At 33.6% G+C, this 19,088-nt stretch overlaps 1 protein-coding gene across 22 annotated transcripts in view; it reads left to right on the forward strand.

Annotated features, from left to right (window-relative positions):
* LOC123554020 (uncharacterized) overlaps positions 1 to 19,088 on the forward strand; it is a 72,348-nt gene that overhangs the window by 6,300 nt on the left and 46,960 nt on the right. For 19 of the 22 annotated variants that reach the window (XR_006686935.2, XR_006686934.2, XR_006686936.2 and 16 more), the window contains exons 2-3: positions 7,645 to 7,736; positions 18,308 to 18,516. Coding sequence is in view for 19 of the 22 variants with exons in the window: in XM_045343845.2 (XP_045199780.2) it covers positions 7,661 to 7,736; positions 18,308 to 18,516 (285 nt within the window). In the remaining 3 variants the exon portion in view is untranslated. Of the gene's footprint in view, positions 1 to 7,644; positions 7,737 to 11,975; positions 12,154 to 14,918; positions 15,126 to 18,307; positions 18,517 to 19,088 lie in introns of those variants that run through there. The other 3 variants (XM_045343852.2, XM_045343837.2, XM_045343857.2) reach the window with 3 other exon arrangements.

The following is a 19,088-nucleotide window of genomic DNA, read 5'->3' on the forward strand; positions in this document are numbered from 1 at the left end:
ATGGTCCAGCATCTGGCGTCCGCCGTCCATCATCCACATTTTCACTTAAACATCTTCTCCTCTGCAACTACTGGTTAGAAGTACACCAGACTTGGTCATCGGGACTGTCACAGTGAAGTTATAGCATCTTGGCATGGCCCTTTATCAAGTTTGTTCAAATGGTTCACCTTTTAGGGGTCGCCAGAGCTAAAAATAGAAAAACCTTTAAAAAAACTTCTTCTCATGAACCACTTGATGGATCTTCATCAAACTTGGTCTGTAGCGTCACTATAAGGTCCTGTCACAAATTTGTTCAAATGGGGGCACTTGGCCCCTTTTAGGGGCCGCTAAAGTCAGAATTAGAAATACCTATAAACAACATCATCTCTAGACTGGCATCAGTCGTTAGAGTCATAAATGCAAAGCACTTGACCATAAAATCAATCCCTTTGATAGCACTTTCTGAAAAAATTTACAATATCTCTAACCTCTGACTCTAACGACTGGACAAATGCGATCTGAACTGGGCAGTTTACATCCACCATCTCATTAGAGATCATTGCAAATGTGTTCATCATGTAACATAACCCTTGATTGACTCCAGTGCCCTGGATCATAGAATCCTTAATGACCTTCACCGTCTGTATAGAAGTGCTTGCCAACCTTTTATTACAGGTGTTAATCCACTTTATACTTTAATAAACTTATAAACTTTCATAAATGTATCATCTTTAAAATGCAAATGAAGTAGAAATGAGTATTTAATACAAAAAAGATGAGCCTAGAGAGAAAATGGTTTTCTTAGAAAATATCAGTGTCAGTATAAAGAAAGAATAAACTTTATTACAGATAACTTGATCTCAACAGACTTTGTAAGTCTACATCATCTCATGAACTGCTTAAAGGATGTGCATAAAACTTGGTCTGTAGCATCATTATAAGGTCCTGTCACAAATTTGTTCAAATGGGCGCACCTGGTCCCTTTTAGGGGCTGCTAGAGCCAAGAATGAGAAATACCTTTAAACGACATCTTCCCATGAACTGCTAGAAGGATTTTCATCAAAGTTGGTCTGTAGCTGCATTATAAGGTCCTCTCCCAATTTTATTCAAATGGAGGCAGTTGGCCCCTACTAGAACTAAAGATAGAAATGCCTTTAAAAGGCTTCTTCTCATGAACCACTTACTGGATCTTCATCAGATTTGATCTATGTAGCATCATTATTAGGTCCTCTCTCCAATTTGGTTAAATTATTGCACTTGACCCCTTTTAGGGGCCACTAGAACTAAAGATAGAAATGCCTTTAAAAGGCTTCTTCTCATGAACCACTTACTGGATCTTCATAAAATTTGATCTATATAGTATCATTATTAGGTCCTCTCTCCAATTTGGTTAAATTATTGCACTTAACTCCTTTTAGGGGCCACTAGAACTAAAGATATAAATGCCTTTAAAAGTTCTTCTCATGAACCACTTGATGGATCTTCATCAAATTTGATCTGTAACATCATTATAAGGTCCTCTCCCAATTTTATTCAAATAGGGGCACTTGGCCCCTTTTAGGGGCTGCTTGAGCCAAAATTAGAAATACTTTTAAATGACTTCTTCTCATGAACCGCTAGAAGGATCTTCATCAAAGCTGGTTTATGGCATTATTTTAAGGTCTACTTCCAAATTGTTCAAATGGGGGCACTTGGCCTCTTTTAGGGGTCATTAGAAATGACTTTAAAAGACTTCTGCTCATGAACCGCTTGATGGATCTTCATCAAACTTGGTTTGTAGCATCATTATAAGGTCCTCTCCCAAATTTATACTAATGGGGGCAATAGATCCCCCTTTTAGTGGCCACTAGATCAAAAAGTGTAAATATCTTCAAAAGACTTCAGACCTCATGAACTGTTGGATGGATCTTCATCAAACTTTATTTGTAGCATTATTATAAGGCCTTTTACCAAATGTTTTCAATATGGGACACCTGGCCCCTTTTAGGGGCTGCTAGAGCTAAAATTAGAAATACCTTTAAACAACTTCTTCTAATGAATGGCTAGATGGAATTTCATCAGACTTGGTGTGTAGGATCATTGTAAGGTCCTCTCTCAAATATGTTCTAATGGGGGCAGTTGGCCCCTTTTAGGGGTTGCTAGGGCTAAAAGTTAAAATACATTTTAGTGACTACTAAAAGTGAACCACTCAGTGGAATTCTTTATCAAACCTGGTCTGTGGCATCAATGTATTAAGGTCCTCTCATAAATTTGTTCAGTTTGGGATGTTTGGCTCCTTTTAGGGTCAGATGGTTAAGGTCCTCTTCATATGAGGGACTTGGGCCCATTTGGGAAATTATGACATTCTTTAAGGGAAAATATACCGTAGATACCTATGTATAATGCGCAGTTTTTTGACCCCCGGGACCACCCCTGAATCGTGGGTGCGCATAATACACAGGTATAGACAATTTTCCAACTTCAAAACAAGTTTGTTACCGATGTTCGCCATTTTGGTAAAGGGAAACTACTCCCCGCGCTTACTGTCTCCGCTAAAATCTAAGATTGCCGTTACGTTCCGTAAAAGATCGAATTGTTTATTTTTTTTTCAAACAAAATTAATTTCATATAAATTTAAAAGTATTTTGACGAAAGAAATGTTTATAAATCACAAAAATTATGTTACTAATTAAAGATCGAGAATTATCTTTAACCGAGATCAAACTGTGAACAACATAATTGACACGAGGTGACACGTTGATTGCCGGTAATTACTGGCTTTATGATCGTGACAAAAAGACTATCACACCTTTTGTTATCAGTTTAAATTGAGAAGCTTATGTCATTTTGAAAGATACCATTCCGAAATATTGAATCAGCTGCTATTTATTTATTCAAAATAGTGAATTAAAAAAGGTAAAACAACAAATATAACAATAATTTACTGGTTTTATTTTCGAGAAAACAAAAATCGATAGTACCGTGAGACCGATGCTGCTCTCCGCCGTGGAGATAAAATTTATTACCGGTGTCGATGTAAACTCTACTTTCGTTTTCCATCCACCTCAAAATTGACCAAAATTTTTTTTTTTTTTTTTTTTTTTTTTCCCCAGGATTTTGGACTAAGATCGGGGGTGCGCATTATACACGGGTGCGCATTATACACGGGTATCTACGGTAGCTATTTTTGGCAAGAGAAAACAACCTGTATTCAGCTGAAAAAAAAAATAGCCAAAAAAATCAATGGAAATGCCCTATGTGAGGCGAAATGTTATGTGAGGCATTTGATAACAAAGTTTGTCTGAAGTCAGGCTTTTTAGCAGAGAACAAGACTGCACTGGCACAAAAAAAGTTGATAAGCCCAAATCAAACAAACAAATTTATTCCTATTTTACATGTCATTCACCTTACTAGATTTGTTTGAGTCTGATCCCAGAGGTAAAAATCGGGACTGTCACAGGGGCCTAAAGTTATAGCAGGAAAACTTAAATTAAATAGTATCATATAGACAGCGGAGAAATGTGATGTGTATCATAACCTATTTATGTAGAATTTATATATTTAATATTCATTTAATTTGGTGAATGAAGACAACACAAAATCTGACCTTGGTAAGAGACCCCCATTGGGGTCATCGGTTGGGTAATTATATTGTCCTGTGACCTGGCCTGTCATAATTCCATTCATCTTATCATAATCAACAATCACTGCACATTCTGGTTATCAAAATGGATTGAAAAATGTCAATTTGGCATAGATAATCTTTGCAAATATTGAAGTCAAATGGAAAAAAGGCCGATTGGCGTGAGGGTTATAAGTCGCAGAAATTGACCAAAATGTGGATTTATCATAGATATAATTGTTGTAATGACAGTTGTCTTTGATTTTAGCAATCAGAAATGGACTTGAAAGTAAATATAAGATTGGTTTTGAGAAACTTGTGTGAAATCTTAAATAATATGAACTATAGCTGTGTCCAGTATATGTGTATATTCCAATTGAGAGTTACACAAAAATAGTGCGTTATTGCAGTAAAGCAGTTGACACCTTGTTAGGGTATAAATAGACTGAATAAGGCATTAAAGAATAATGACATATGATGATCTCATTAAAGACTTAGGATAAATATTAAATACTAAACACTAGTTGTTGTTGGTATTAGAAGGATAATCCTAATTGTATGAGCCACAAATACTTTTATTGAATTAGCCATGGAATCGGAAAACAATATTTGATTTAGAACATAACAAAGTTATTTCGATATTCTTTAAACTAAATGGATAATGATGCCATAGGGCTTTTGTTAATTCATTAATTGGACAATTTCTAGGCAGTGTAAATAAAATTTTGTTGTACATTTTGTAGTGAATGGGATTGATTAATGATTTTTAATAAACAGAGAAATGAACAAAAATGACAAATAATGACCAAACACGTACAAACAGAATGCTATAGAAATTGTTGTGTTGGTATGGATTTAACTGTGAAAAAGCTATGTCAGTTTGGGGATTATGTGGCTTACTGTTTTGATCTACAATTATTCATCTGTACAATCAATTTGTTCACAAGGACTTTAGTTTCTTCAATATGTGTAAATACGTGATATGAACTTGTGTGTCCATATTTTCCTTGGAATTTTAAGGACGTTTGACTGTTTTACATGAAGGCAATAAGTTTTATCCATGGCAGTTTCATAATTCAGATAAATTCAGGTTGGATTTACTATATATTTTGAGAGAAACAATTTGCAAGGACGGAAATGCTATTAAGTTTGACTAATTCAGAAGCATTTGTGAAAAAAATGGAATAAAAAGTTTGAACATTGCTCCAGAGTGAATTTTTACATGTATGAACATGATGAATTGTGCATGTTGTTTAATAGTCATTTACATTCAAACATAGCAGTAACAATTATGTGACATAGGGATTTATTTCTTCTCTAATGTGGAAAGCTGTTTGGAAATGCATTAATCATTAATTGACTAGAAATTCAATTTATAATGTAATGGCTGCTACTTAAGGTATTTCCGCAAATTGAAATTAGAAATCCATGTGAAAAATCAGAACCCTCGAAACAGCTTTCGAAATGTGCAAGGACACAAAAAATAAATGATAAAAATTGAAAAGATATATCTGTAGGTAAACTTGCGAGCATGAAAGCTACGCTGAACCCTATCTCCACAGTGCTTTGGAAGAAAATGAGTGAACATTTTTGGTGCAAAATTTCGGTATCGTATGCAACCTAAATTGTTATAAAACATTTATTTTCAAATCAAAGAAATGCCAAAATAGTGCATACGAGCGTTACTTTTTCAAGAAAATGTCGTTAAACATTCTAATGCGCAAAACACGTGCACAGGTTTTCTAAAATATTTCGCCGCCATGTTTATTTCAAGGAATAAAATATATGATTGTTCTTTTACCTGAGATTCCTTACTGAAATATGTATGTCTCCTTATTCATGGTTAGAGATATCCATTTAGTATAGTTTTTCACTGTCCGATCTCCTTAATCTGTTACCGATCCTTCACATTTAAAGAATAAACGCAATGTGTAATGATAGTTTTTCGGTTTACACACCTCCCTTGGACAAGAAAGCCGTTTCACTTAAAATTTGTAAGCATCCGCTGACAAAATATTACTGAAAGATCGAAACTTTTTCTAAAATAAAGTTGAATTTCAATCATTTTCAAAAACTGGAAATATTACACATTGTGTTGAATTTATAAATAAAACAAAAATCCCCAAAATAAACCATTTTAGATATTTTCCGGGAACTATACGTTTCAGCCGAACAACGCATTTCAAGATGACACAAAACTGATTTCTCTTCGTAAACAATGTCAAAGTTCACCTGAGGAACATTGCTGAAAAAGTAAAAGTGCTTAATTGTTTCAGTTTTACGTCCTGTAGAAAACAATCAATTTTCAACTTTAAATGCATAGATGTTCTATAATTATTCCAATATAAAAAACCGTCCGATCTTTTCCGTGAGAAATAAAACGAAGCAAATTTAACTATTTGTTTACACTTCAACCATGTGAAATTAAAGGCATGTATTATCACGAGACTCCCGTGCATTTTGAACCTCGCGGTGAATAAACTGAATTTACTTTAAATTATGGTGTCTCAGTTGAGCCAGTTATTTGTTATTTCAGAGAACATACATTAAAGAAGTGTTTATGAGATTATGCATGTGTACGAATATTTACATGTCTACTTTATATTAACGACGACAGAAAACAAGTGTGCACTCGGCAAATAGCAAGTCTATAATTTTCAAGTGTATACTGAACACTGATCCCAATGTTCGTAATTTTCAGATAAAGAACTCGTTATCCTTCGTTTCGTAGACAGTCTTAGTACTGGACCGCTGTTTCTGCTGTCAACACCGCAGTAATGTAAAGTCAATGTCCATTTCTATGCCGGAATTTCAATGCACATTTATTATCAGTTTAAATCTATGAAAATGTGAAAAAATATCATTGTTTAACGAAGAACCAAGATGCAGAAAAGTTACTTTTGAGATATTGCTGATTTTAATCATTAGATTTTCGCGTGAGAAGTTCAACTGATTGCATTTTGTAAAATGTTTCGTAGTTATCTACAACTGTAATAAATTAAACATTTCTTATACTTGACAATCCTTGAAAAGAATTTCGGATCGTTGCCAAATCTTGTTCACATTTAGTCTGAGACTTGTCTTACAATTTTAGGCAGTTTGGTACACCATACGTATAAAAATCATTGTCCGCACATTGCACTACTTTTATGTATGTTGAAAATAGCTATACGTACAGATTTATTTTAGTTTTAATACATGAATTGGTCAGGTTTGAAAACAGATTTTGTAATAAGTTTAGTTCTGTTCAGTAAGACAATTCTCCTATGCACTAATTGAAACTTTGAACTAACTTTTGCCATTCATGAATTTTTAATAAAGTATTTTGAAAGGATTTATAAATCTAACCAAAAATTTGGAAAAATACAGGTAAAATATCTTCTTTATTTATTTCCAAATTTTAGTTTTACTTTTTATACAGCTACTTTTAGTTCAGGTCTTGAAAACTGAGCTGTTTTTGTATTCTGGAACAGCTGCATTTGAAAGCTTTTGTTCACTATATTTTCACACTTCAAATGAAGGTCACTCTAAATTCAAGATGGCGGAAGTACCTTAAAAGGCAATAAAAAATGAACAATAAACTATGACACACCTGAAAAAAACATTTAAAATTTGTAAACATGAAGTTGCAATAGCCTCGTTTGATAATGAAGTTTAAAACTTACTTGTAAAAGTCCTGTTTAATTTATGGGTGTTTGTAATTCAATTACATCTAGCACTCTAGATCGTGTACAAACACACACTTGTTTGAATGTTTCATGTTTTGCTCATGTTTTGGTTAAAGGTTGTTTGTGATGTAAGTACGAAATGTTTTGAAAAGTTTTGACTTTTCTGAGAATGTTTTGTGTTGATATGTGACAAACAAAATAGTCCCATTTACAACAGATAAAAATGTGTAATTTCAACGATGTTAAAGAGTGGATGAATATGCATCTAAATGAAAAACAGTATGTGAAGTGATTTGGTATCCTATGACTGCCATAACTTTATGAGAACATGAATGATAAGGATGATTTCAGCATGAGTTATGAACATTATGATCAATATTTGGCATTTTGCTCCAGTTTTGATCCCTACGACATGAGGTCAAAGTCATATCCAGTGGCAGGATTTATTGTACCATTCAAATGCTATGAATTAAGGAAACAGGAAAAATGTAAGTACATGTGCACTGATTTTAGTTCATATGCACTGGCTGTGGTTTTAAGGCAAACTTTTGGAATTTTGGTGGTTAAAAATAAAGGTAATTGGTATAGAGCTATTGACAACAACAAAATTTTGGTGTTTGGTGTTTTCTGGTTATTTTGATGGGACATTTGTATTTTGAAAGCACGTATGTAAAGTGGTGTCTGGATTTGTTTCAAATTTTTGCATGCTTGGTTAGAAATCTGGTGATGATTATAATTAGCTTACCTGTTAGTAAGTTTGTAACAAATAATATGACTTGCAAATGAACGCATTTTGGTCGCATTTCTTACATTGGGGAAGGCCCTGGGTTTGATTCCTAGTTACTGTAATTGTGGTGTGTCCTTGGGCAAGGTACTGTATCACAATTGCCTCAGTCGACCCAGCTGTAGGTACCAGCAAACAGCTGAGGGTATTTAGGTATAATTGGTTTTAACTGTTCTTAAAATAGGATTGTTCAAAAGCTCTACAGGGCTTATGTTTATTGTTTCCAAAAAAAAAAAAAAAGTAAATAAGATTTACATTAAACTTTACCTTTACCAGATACTGCAGTTTTTAAAACTGGTCTCCCAGTGGTCAGCTGTATAAGACTTACTAGCAAGTCTTTTTTAGGTAACCTTAACATTGTTCTTGGTTACTGTAAAATCATTTAAATTTGTGGGTATGAATTTTCTTGTTTTTTTTTTTTGCCAAAACGGCAATTACATGGGGATATGAAATGTGGATTTCAACCTTTAAACATAAATATAATGGGAATTTACTTGTTTGTTGGGATTAAATTTCGTGGATTGACTCAACCACGAAATCCATGAAAATAAGTCCCCCATAAATATTAATGATTTCACAGTAGCTGATAGTATATGTGGATTGTCTGGCATTCATCATCTTGTATCAACGCTTTTACTTAAACATCTAGTCTAAAACATTGCATTAACATGGTGTCGTTTACATCACATCCTGTTTTTTATTGTTTTATGTCATCGTTCATGATAATTATGTACATCAGTAAGAATACATACATAAAACCACCCCAGTCATAACACCAATGAAGATATAAAAGTTGGACCTTCAAGAGACGTAGTCTACAACATCCTTTTATTGACCTCTGTTATTGAAATGGGACCCCTTGAGATAAAAATTAAACAACCTTTCTCATGAACCACTTGATGGATCTTGACCAAACTTGGTCTGGAGCCTCCTTATATAAGTACCTCTTTCATGTTGTTTCAAATGGTTCTGTTTGACCCCTTTTTGGGGCCACAAGGTCTAAAAGTAGGAAAACATAACTTTTCAGCCATTGATGGATCTTCTCCAAATCCGGTCCGTAGCATCCTTATATTGACCTCTTTCAAGTGTGCTCAGATTGTTCTGCTTGACCATATTTAGGGACTGCAAGAGCTAAAAATACAAAAACCTTCATGCATCTTCTTCTGACCCACTTGATCGATGGATATCATGAAATTTGGCCTGTAGCATCCTTTTGTACTTCTTTTGCTGAAATGGTATTGCTTGGCCACTTTAAGGGGCCTCTAGAGCTAAAAATAGAAAAAGGATCAAAGGACTCGCCTCATGAACTACTTGATGGTACTTGACTAAACTTGGTTTGTTGCATTTTTGTATGAAACTCTCTCGTGTTGGTCCCCATTTTGGGGCCACCAGGGCTAAAAGTAGAAAAAATACTTTAAACAACTTCTTCTCATCAGCTGCTTGTTTGATCTTCACCAAACCTGGCCTGTAGCATTCTTGTTCTGTTAAAGTCAGATTCCACTTGACTGTGTGTAGGGGCTGCCAGAGCTAAAAAAAGATTAAAACAATTCTTCTTGTGAACTGCTTGATTGACTGTCACAAAATAAATTTGTTGCATCCTTGTATGGACTTCTCGTTTGTTCAAATGTTTCTACTTGACAGCTTGTTGGGGCCACCTTAGCTAAAAATAGGAAAACCTCATAAAGCACTTATGGATCTTCACCAAGCTTGGTCTGTAGCATTTTTGGATTGACCATTCTAAAGTTTTTTCGAGTGGTGTTGTTTCACTGCACTTAGGAACAGTTAGAGCTTTAAAAGAAAGAAAAAAACATTTAAAAGCAACTTCTCCTCATGAACTGCTTGATGTTTGTCAGACTTGGTCAGAAGCATTCTCCCTTGAGTTTATGCAAAAAGTTTAGCTTGACTTCCTGTGACCTGGAGACAATCCTTGTTTCATGTTTGATAAAAAATATTGTATTTTTCCCTCTTTTAATTATGTCCAGGAATCTGAGAACCTCTTTTAAAATAAATGTTGGAAAAAAGTTTTCACCTAACATTGTCATGTATTCTATTATACAATTGTGATTGATTTTGTAGGTATTAGAATTGATAATAAAAGGGTAGAGAAATTTATCATTAAGAAAAAGGATCTTCCATTCAGATTAAAGAAGATACTTAAGGAAATATAACCTAGATGTTTTCTTCTCAAAATTCTAAAGGAACAAAGCTACATTATTCAATTTCCCCTTTCTCATCTTCTAATGTAAATTTAATGATAAGACTTTATACACTTCATTTAATAACTGCTATTTAAGTAAATCAATGTCTTCTAGACAGTTTAAGAATTTACTCAAATTTGCCCCCAGTATGAATGGATTTTTTTCCATGCCCTGGCAGGTTTCTTTGGTGTAGGGTTTGTTCCATTTCATTCCATGTTGATAAATCATTTAAATGTGTATATGATTTATATCTGTATTTTGTCTCATAAAGTGGCCACTAAATAATTGAAATAACTAAAATATTCCTTAAAGGTTGAAGGTGTTAAGATATTAAGTGGTAAAGGGAATAAATTATTAATGTTACAGAGGCTTCTTACACAAATTTAAGTTCAAAACAGATGTTAAGTCATTGCTGTTTTAAAGGCCAAAGCGCTCGATGAAGAAACTGTTGAAGCACTTAAAGGGCAAACACTCCAAAGGCCTATTTATGAAGCTAAAGGACATTATATAGTTAGAACTTGCTTGAAATATGTTGCAAGAAAATTCTTTTAAATACATTTTTGTAACTGTTTGGCTATTCCAAGGACCAGAATAGAAAACAAGTTGGGGAAAAGCATTATATTTTTATTCTTGGACTATGATTATAATCTTTTTATTTTAGCAGTATTGTTTTAAGTTTATAGAGTATTAAAATATCAACGCCTTATTTTGATAATTTTTTTTTAATTGATTTGATTTTGTTTAATTAATGAGCATAAACTAATTAAACCAGATAATATATCAGACTATAATTATATCTTCTGGTAATGAGTAAACATGAAAAAACATGCAAAATCATTCCCATTGTTTTGTATAAACAATGCAGTTTTTGATGATCATTCGACCAAAAATACGTTATCTGCAAAATGTTCATTAGATTTACGACACATAGATATATATATGTACATGAGTATTTACTATGCATTTGTTTATTTTAAGGATTTTTATGAAGTGGTAAAAATGGACTTAATGCGTTAATGATTTATTATTTGTAATAATGTTTATATTTCACATAAATGTTGAACATTCATTCTTTACGATATTGATAATTGACTTAAAGCTTAAGTACTATGGAGAAATTTGACATTGCTGAACGAAATTTGTTACTTTATTTTCAAGCGTCGTCTTAAATATTGACAGTGCTATTCAAATGATCCTGTCTTTTCATCGTACTCCGAGTGAATTTTGAAGTCATTAAATACAAGTAGATAAAATGATGCATGTAATTGGCAGATTTCTTTATAATTTTTTTTTTGTTGAAATAGATATGTTGTTTTTTTTCTCCATGATAAGACTGTATTAAAAAAAAAATTCTGTCATTTAATTGAGCACTGGAAATTTCACAAAAATTAAATTTGTCAGTAAATGGATTACATTGAACATGTTGAATAAAAATCATAATCAGCTTTTAATTTGAAATTTAGATTTAAAAAAAACTGCAAATGGGACCAAAACGTTTGTACTGAGGGTATATGTTAATTAAATGCTTCAATAAGTGATATATGTATTGCATTATGCCAGTAAGTGCAGTACATGGAATGAAAATGAATACCATTTGTCATATGAAGTTTTAATATAATTGCAATTTAATTTAGAAAATCAGATAGTGTTTATACTGGGGCATTTCAATGGCACTGTCTTGTAATTGGATGCTTCAGCCATTGATATTTTGCTATTTCAAATTTTATGATGCACATTAAAAGTCTAGGTAAACAGAATAGCATTGCCATGGAAGATTTCATTTGCAGTAAAGAAGAATTTAGCTGAGACAAATTCATGAAATACCACAAGTGATCGTATGAAATGAAATAATTGGTTTATGTGCTTGTATCATATAGTAGTATTACGAAAATAAGGATTAAAGGATGTATCTGGTAATGAAAAGTAAGTCAAATTTTACACGTTTTCTGTTATGATTAATTGCTGTTTTAAATATAATTATGTTGTAAAAATATGCTACAGATGGATTCACTGCTACAGTGGTAAGAGGCGAGAAGCCAGAAGCTGACAATACATTGACACTATTGCCAGTTTTTTGCCAGAAATGGAAATTGTAGTGCCAGTATCATACCATGTTGTTGCCAGTTTCTTGTCAGTGAGGCCATCCAATAGTCAGTCTGTTTCCAGCTTCCGGCAAGTGTGTTGCCATTGTCATGCCAGAAACCACTTTCGTAAGGGTGACTTCCCCCTCTCTAATCTAGAACTTAGGGCGTATATATTGCCCTGCTTTGCGGGGCTCTTGTTTTGACTTTCCAAAGTATATCTGTTCCATAGTATGTCTATTTGTTGTAGCTACAGATTTTCAATGTGAAGTTTTTGATATATTAAGGCAGTTTAAACAATAATTTTATAACACCATTGAGTACCAGTGCCTTTAAAAAAATCTTTAAACCAGCAGGATAAAGAGCGTGTTTAAAGGCATTCATTGTAACTGAGATAACGGAATGTCATCGTTGTATGTGATCTGCTTGTCTCAATCGATTTTACGCTGATTAATTTATGTATCACAACTTTGTCTTATATTATGGTCTGTGGAAAAATTTTGAATTGAATTTAGATTAGCTTATATTAATGTTCCTGTGATGAATCTGTTTTATTGTGATCACTTTTAACGGTGGTTAATCTTACTTTAGTCAAATTTTGAAATCGTTCAGAATGATCATTTGCTCTTGTTTATGTTCACTGAGTACTTAATACTTGTTATAATTTTACTTGAAGTATTTTTAAAATTTGATTTTCCTACCAAGATAAGAGTTAGTTCAACATAAATATAAAAAATTGTTAAGTATACTTATCTTAGGGAATGATACGAATATAAGAACTATTGTATATATTAAGCCAAAATGCATTTTAACCCTTATCATGTTGGACAGGATTGCGACCAGCGTAGATCATGATCAGCCTGCACATCTGTGCAGTCTGATGAAGATCTGCACTGTTTGCCATTCAGGCAGTATCTTTTTGGTAATCACCCCTTTTAACAGTTAATGGTACTGTCCAAATTGAAAGATGGACAAGTTCATTATAGAAATTTAGTAGGGTAAGGGATAATGTAAGCTTGTAAAATTATAATTACAGCCTATTACTTGTCTTGGTTGCACAAGTGAGTCTTAGATAGACTGGAAATAAATGAATCTTGAAGTTAGAAGCAGTTTTAAAACTTGCTTTTGGTTCAGACTGTTGAAATATCCAATTATACATGAAATGTATGGGGGCTTTATGGCACCGGGTACACCAGTGTCATAAACTTCCGTTACTGCTTTAGCAAATGCCACTTGCAGATCATATCCTAAAGACAGTTTTCAACTTTGGTTGAGAGAGTGTTTGCTCTAACTCACCAGACAGTAGTTTTGCTGCTTTGCTAAGGGTATAAAACATATTTTGGCAACAGAAAGATAGTACATTCTTACTGTGGTCAAATAGAATTCATTTCTTTCTTAGCTCATTATTCAGACATTGGATCGCCTGAAAGCAATGTCAATTTATGATTTATTTAAATTTTTATCTATCAGACCATGTAAACACGTTTACAATTAAATGCTGAATATGTAATTTTATTCTTTAACGTTATCCTTAATTTACCACCAAATTTGATAAAATATTCAGAGTCAGTGCAAAAAAAACCTGTTAAATTCTCTTTAACAGTAATAATTTACAACACTATTGCTTTGACCTACGATCTTATAAATTTGAAATATGAATAATTTTGATATCAAGTATAGGTATTGATATTTACAACTCAATCAAATGTGGATAAAATAATAGGAATTCTTATCTATTATTTATTTTATATACATTTTATATGATTCGTTTTACTGCACACTTTGTCTTCAGACTGAAAGATGTCTTTCATCAGATTCATGGCTTAAGTTTTGGGGGTTACTTAGACAGTAGTTAGGAATGTTTCGGAAGCTCGTACTTGAAGGGAAATATTTTTGAATGTGAATTTGAAAATATTTGTGATTGTGAAATATTGTGCACAAGTTTTGATGGATTTAACTGTATTTTGTACAAGATTTGGTTGATTTCACTGTATTTTGTAGATTTGGTTGATTTCACTGTATTTTGTACAAGATTTGGTTGATTTCACTGTATTTTGTACAAGATTTGATTGATTTCACTGTATTTTGTACAAGATCTGGTTGATTTCACTGTATTTTGTACAAAATTTGATTGATTTCACTGTATTTTGTACAAGATATGGTTGATTATGGTTGATTTCACTGTATTTTGTACAAGATATGATTTCACTGTATTTTGTACAAGATATTATTTCACTGTATTTTGAACAAGATATGGTTGATTTCACTGTAATGCAGGATTTAATGGATTAAAATGTATTTATAAAAGATTTTGAACACAGTAATTGGCTATTTAAGATGAAATATTATTGTTTAGAGAAGATTCAAGAACATGAACTGAAAGGATTCTGTTCTGTAGCCTGGATGTAAAAGTGTTCAATGATTTTAGATATTTAAGGAAAGGAGGCTTTCGACAGTTTTTTTCACAGAATGATCTGTAGTTGTCTTGATGCACTGTATTTTGATGTAGAAGTGTTTCTTATGAATTTGACTGATGTAGTCAAACAATCACTTTACTTTCAACATTGAGAATATTCATTAAAGATAATTAAATGACCAGTAACTTTCTCACCATTATACAACTTGAGACAAGTTTAGAACAGACATTTATGCATTTTAAGTGAAGGATTTAGAAATATCGGTGTGGCTATTGATCCTTTCTAAAATAAAATATATAGTGTAAGACCTTGTCAATCGCTATGTTAAGGATGAATCCCGAGAAACGTTTACAACTCGTATGTCGACCAGAGTTTGAAGGAGTAATCCTCATTTGTGGTAAACTTTGACTTTTTTTGATAAGAACATTCCATTTTTCACAGCTTGATTTCCAAACTGGTATTTAGCTCACCTGACTTTACTTTGCTCAGGGTGATATTTTAGCATTATAGGATGAATGGTCCGGCGTTCAGCATTCTTTGTCAAGGTTTAACATAAATATCTTCTTCTCTGAAACTATAGATTAGAATACCCTAGCAGAGACCTCTCTTGAGTTTGTTAAAACGGTTTCGCCTTGTCACTTTTAGTGGCAACCAGCTAAAACTTGAATAAACCTGTGAATGAGTTCTTCTCATGAACCATTTGTTGGATCTTCAAAAATGTTTCGCCAAAGGTGACTTACAATTTGCCTTTCCCTATCTCTCTGTTTGTCATCAGTCTGTCAGTCATTCGCACAAAGCAGAATCCTGATACATGGAAAGATGGCAATATGGAGAATATGTTAGTCCTTATACTTTGTTGCTGTGAGAAAAAATGTGGTTGCTATGGCTACAATAAAGTGGCAAAGTTAGATCTTGCGATAAGTTAAAATGTGAAAAAGATTTTTTTCATTGAACTTTATACATGGAGAGATGTCAATATAGAAAAAATAAATGTCCATTTATCTTATTTAATATTCCAAAAATAAGAAAAATAGGGTTCTGCAATAACATAAAAAAATAAGAGACTTTTTTCATGAAATTTGGTAAATAGGCAGAAGACAATGTAGAGAGTATGCTCATTAATTTGTTTTCTCGGTCTTTTCTGAAGCAATCATATGTCTGGCCTTAATGTTCTGTCACAAATAGTGGATTCTGTTATAATTTAAGTGCAAGAGAGTTTTACATGCAACTTGGAACATATGTAGAATATACAGATCATTTTATTTTGTCCCATTATTTTCCCATCTGTTATTCACCTGTCAGTCACAAGATCTATCTTTTGTTAACTTTCAAAGTTAAGTCATTATCATCTTTTAAGTTTTGATTGTATATGGTTTCGTACTGTGTTTCTTTGCAAATTGTAAAAATCACCCCTCTCAGGCTTATATGATTTTTATGCCCCTGGCATCTACTGATGCGGGAGGCATGAAGTGATTGTCCTGTCCGTCCATTCGTACGAGGTTAACCAAATGGGACCGTTTTGTCTAGCATTAATACCCCTTACTAGAATGACTGGATACTAATGCAGATGTAACCTGTGACCATTCCTCATCTTCAGACATCACCTGATCTCAGTTTGACCTTGACCTTCACCTCATTTTGGACTTACCGGTAGGTTGCTTTATATGGGCCATCTTTTGGTTAACCAAATGGGACCGTTTCGTCTAGCATCAATACCGCTTACAAGAATGAATTGATACTAATACAGAATCTGATGTAACCTGTGACCATTCCTCATCTTCAAACATCACCTGACCTCAGTTTGACCTTGACCTCGTTTCAGACTTAGGTTGCTTTGTATCGACAAGGATGCCACCGGGGGCATCAAGTGATTATTGAACGCAGCTCCTTGTTTGTCATTGTAAAAGGCCAACCTGTACTTTCACTCATTGTGTTGTTATTGTACGTCCGTATTATGCTATGCAGTGGTGCCCGTCTGTCCATCCATCCATCTGTTAGCAATTTTGTGTCTGCTCTGTAACTCTTGAACCCCTTGAAGGATTTCAAAGAAACTTGACACAAATGTTCACCACTTCGAGACAACATGCAGAGTGCATGTTTTGGATGGCTCGCTTCAAGGTCAAGGTTGCACTTAGGGGTCAAGGATCATATGACTTTGTTACATGTCCGCTCTGTAACTGTTGAATTGCTTGAAGGATTTTAAAGAAACTTGGCATAAATGTTCACCATATTGAGACAACATGCAGAGCGCATGTTACGGATGGTTCGCTTCAAGGTCACGGTCACAGTTAGGAGTCAAAGGTCATACCTTCAGGGGTATATTGCTCCGCATTGCAGTGCATTTGTTATAATGTCTGGACCCTTGTGGTCATGGGGATCATGGAATTAACTGAATTTTATTTTATAATGAAAATAGATAACTGCTTGATTGGTGCTAGTGAGCGCTATAGATATTGCATATTTGATTACATCTCATGGAACAGTCGAGGATCATTCAAACCAATTTAAGTCTGCAGTTCTTTTTCTTGGTTGTATTCTATGCTTAAAAGATATTAATAAATAAATTTTTAAGGTTTAATTTGGCTTATTTTTTTAAAAGCCATAAAGTTAAAGCTAAAATGATCCTAAATTGAAAATTTCTAGTTTTTGTTTTTCTAGCTTTTTTTTGGCTTCATCAGGTTTGACTTTTTGTCTGTTATTTTGTAAGTTTTTCATTTATATGAATTACCAGTGCTAGCTTGATAAACTTACGTTAATAGAGAATGTCTTTGTGAGTCACAAATTGTGACAAATCTTCTTGAGTCTTTGATCTTTACATATTGACCACAATTGTCTGAAATTATTGGATATTTCGGATTAACTTGAACCCTTAATGATGTAGTGGAAGATAACTGCTAATCCAGCGGGATTCACGGGCTTGTGTATATCAATGCTTGGCAGAAAGCCTGTAATAACAGACGGGATTTGTAAAGTCTTGTTGTAAAGTATTACGTACACTTTGTTACGGATTAAGAATGGAGTTATTGTACTGAAAAACAGAGATCAGCTGATACATTGATACTTATATCATTATTGCCCAGTGTCGGTTAAAGAATTGTTCAATAAATTAAATATAAAGTTTGTCCTCGTGTGATATTATTGTTTAGATTTAAAAAATGCAATTTGGTTTGTACGTTTGAAGTCCATTACAAGCTAGAATGGTAATTAAGGTAAATGTCACAAAGTTAGACAAATGGACTGGTTGCACCCTTATTGGGTGAGTTGATTTAACCATAACATTGACTGCCATCTGCAGACAGATTGTTTGGTTCCAACCCATCTTGTTGACTGAGTAGTATTGAGGTGGCGAGTTCAATCCCAGGAGGAGTCAAATGTCTTCTGTAGTTGTTTGTCCTTTACCTCTGAATTAATTTTTGAAGTAGTCATTAATTTTGAAGAACAAGTCAGTTCTGAATCAGAATCCTTGAACAATGCTTACCTCTTACCGTTACATAATAGAAAAACTGATGAAAATAAAAGAATAACACTGTAAAACGTATATATCGATCAAATATCATGGTTTCTTTTGGTTTTTTTTAGTGGACCGTAACAAGATGAGGATACGGAAGGGACGTCTGCGCCTCAGCCCCAATGAGGAGGCAGCTCTGATCAAAGAGGAGACGGAGAAAAGACGTAAGCTCCGCCTACAGCAAGTTCGAGAACAGAGCAAGGAGAATGCAGCAAAGATCAGACATGCAGTTAAACAGGAGAAACATAAACAGCTGATGAGACTGGCTACAGATATTAAGGTATACTTTTATGTAGGAACAGTCAAACATTGTTTGCAAGCACCTGCTGATGCCTGTTTTCATCTGTGTATTTGAAACCTCTTCTCAATTTAAATGAGCAAACGGTTCTGTTTAAGAACTAAAAGTTCTATTCTTTTTTATAAAAATACCTTTTTAGCTCATCTGATTTTTTGAAAAAAAATGATGAGTTATTGTCATCACTTGAGCGGTTGTCGGCGTCGGCGTCGGCGTTGCTTGGTTAAGTTTTATGTTTAGGTCAGCTTTTCTCCTAAACTATCAAAGCTATTGCTTTGAAACTTGGAATACTTGTTCACCATCATAAGCTGACCCTGTATAGCAAGAAACATAACTCCATCTTGCATTTTGCAAGATTTATGGCCCATTTTGTACTTAGAAAATATCAGATTTCTTGGTTAAGTTTTATGTTTAGGTCAACTTTTCTCCTAAACTATCAAAGCTATTGCTTTGAAACTTGGAATACTTGTTCACCATCATAAGCAGATCCTGTACATCAAGAAACATAACTCCATCTTGCTTTTTGCAAGAATTATTGCCCCTTTTGGACTTAGAAA

Source organism: Mercenaria mercenaria, chromosome 7 (genome assembly GCF_021730395.1).
Source record: "Mercenaria mercenaria strain notata chromosome 7, MADL_Memer_1, whole genome shotgun sequence".
In the NCBI taxonomy this organism is placed as follows: Eukaryota; Metazoa; Mollusca; class Bivalvia; order Venerida; family Veneridae; genus Mercenaria; species Mercenaria mercenaria.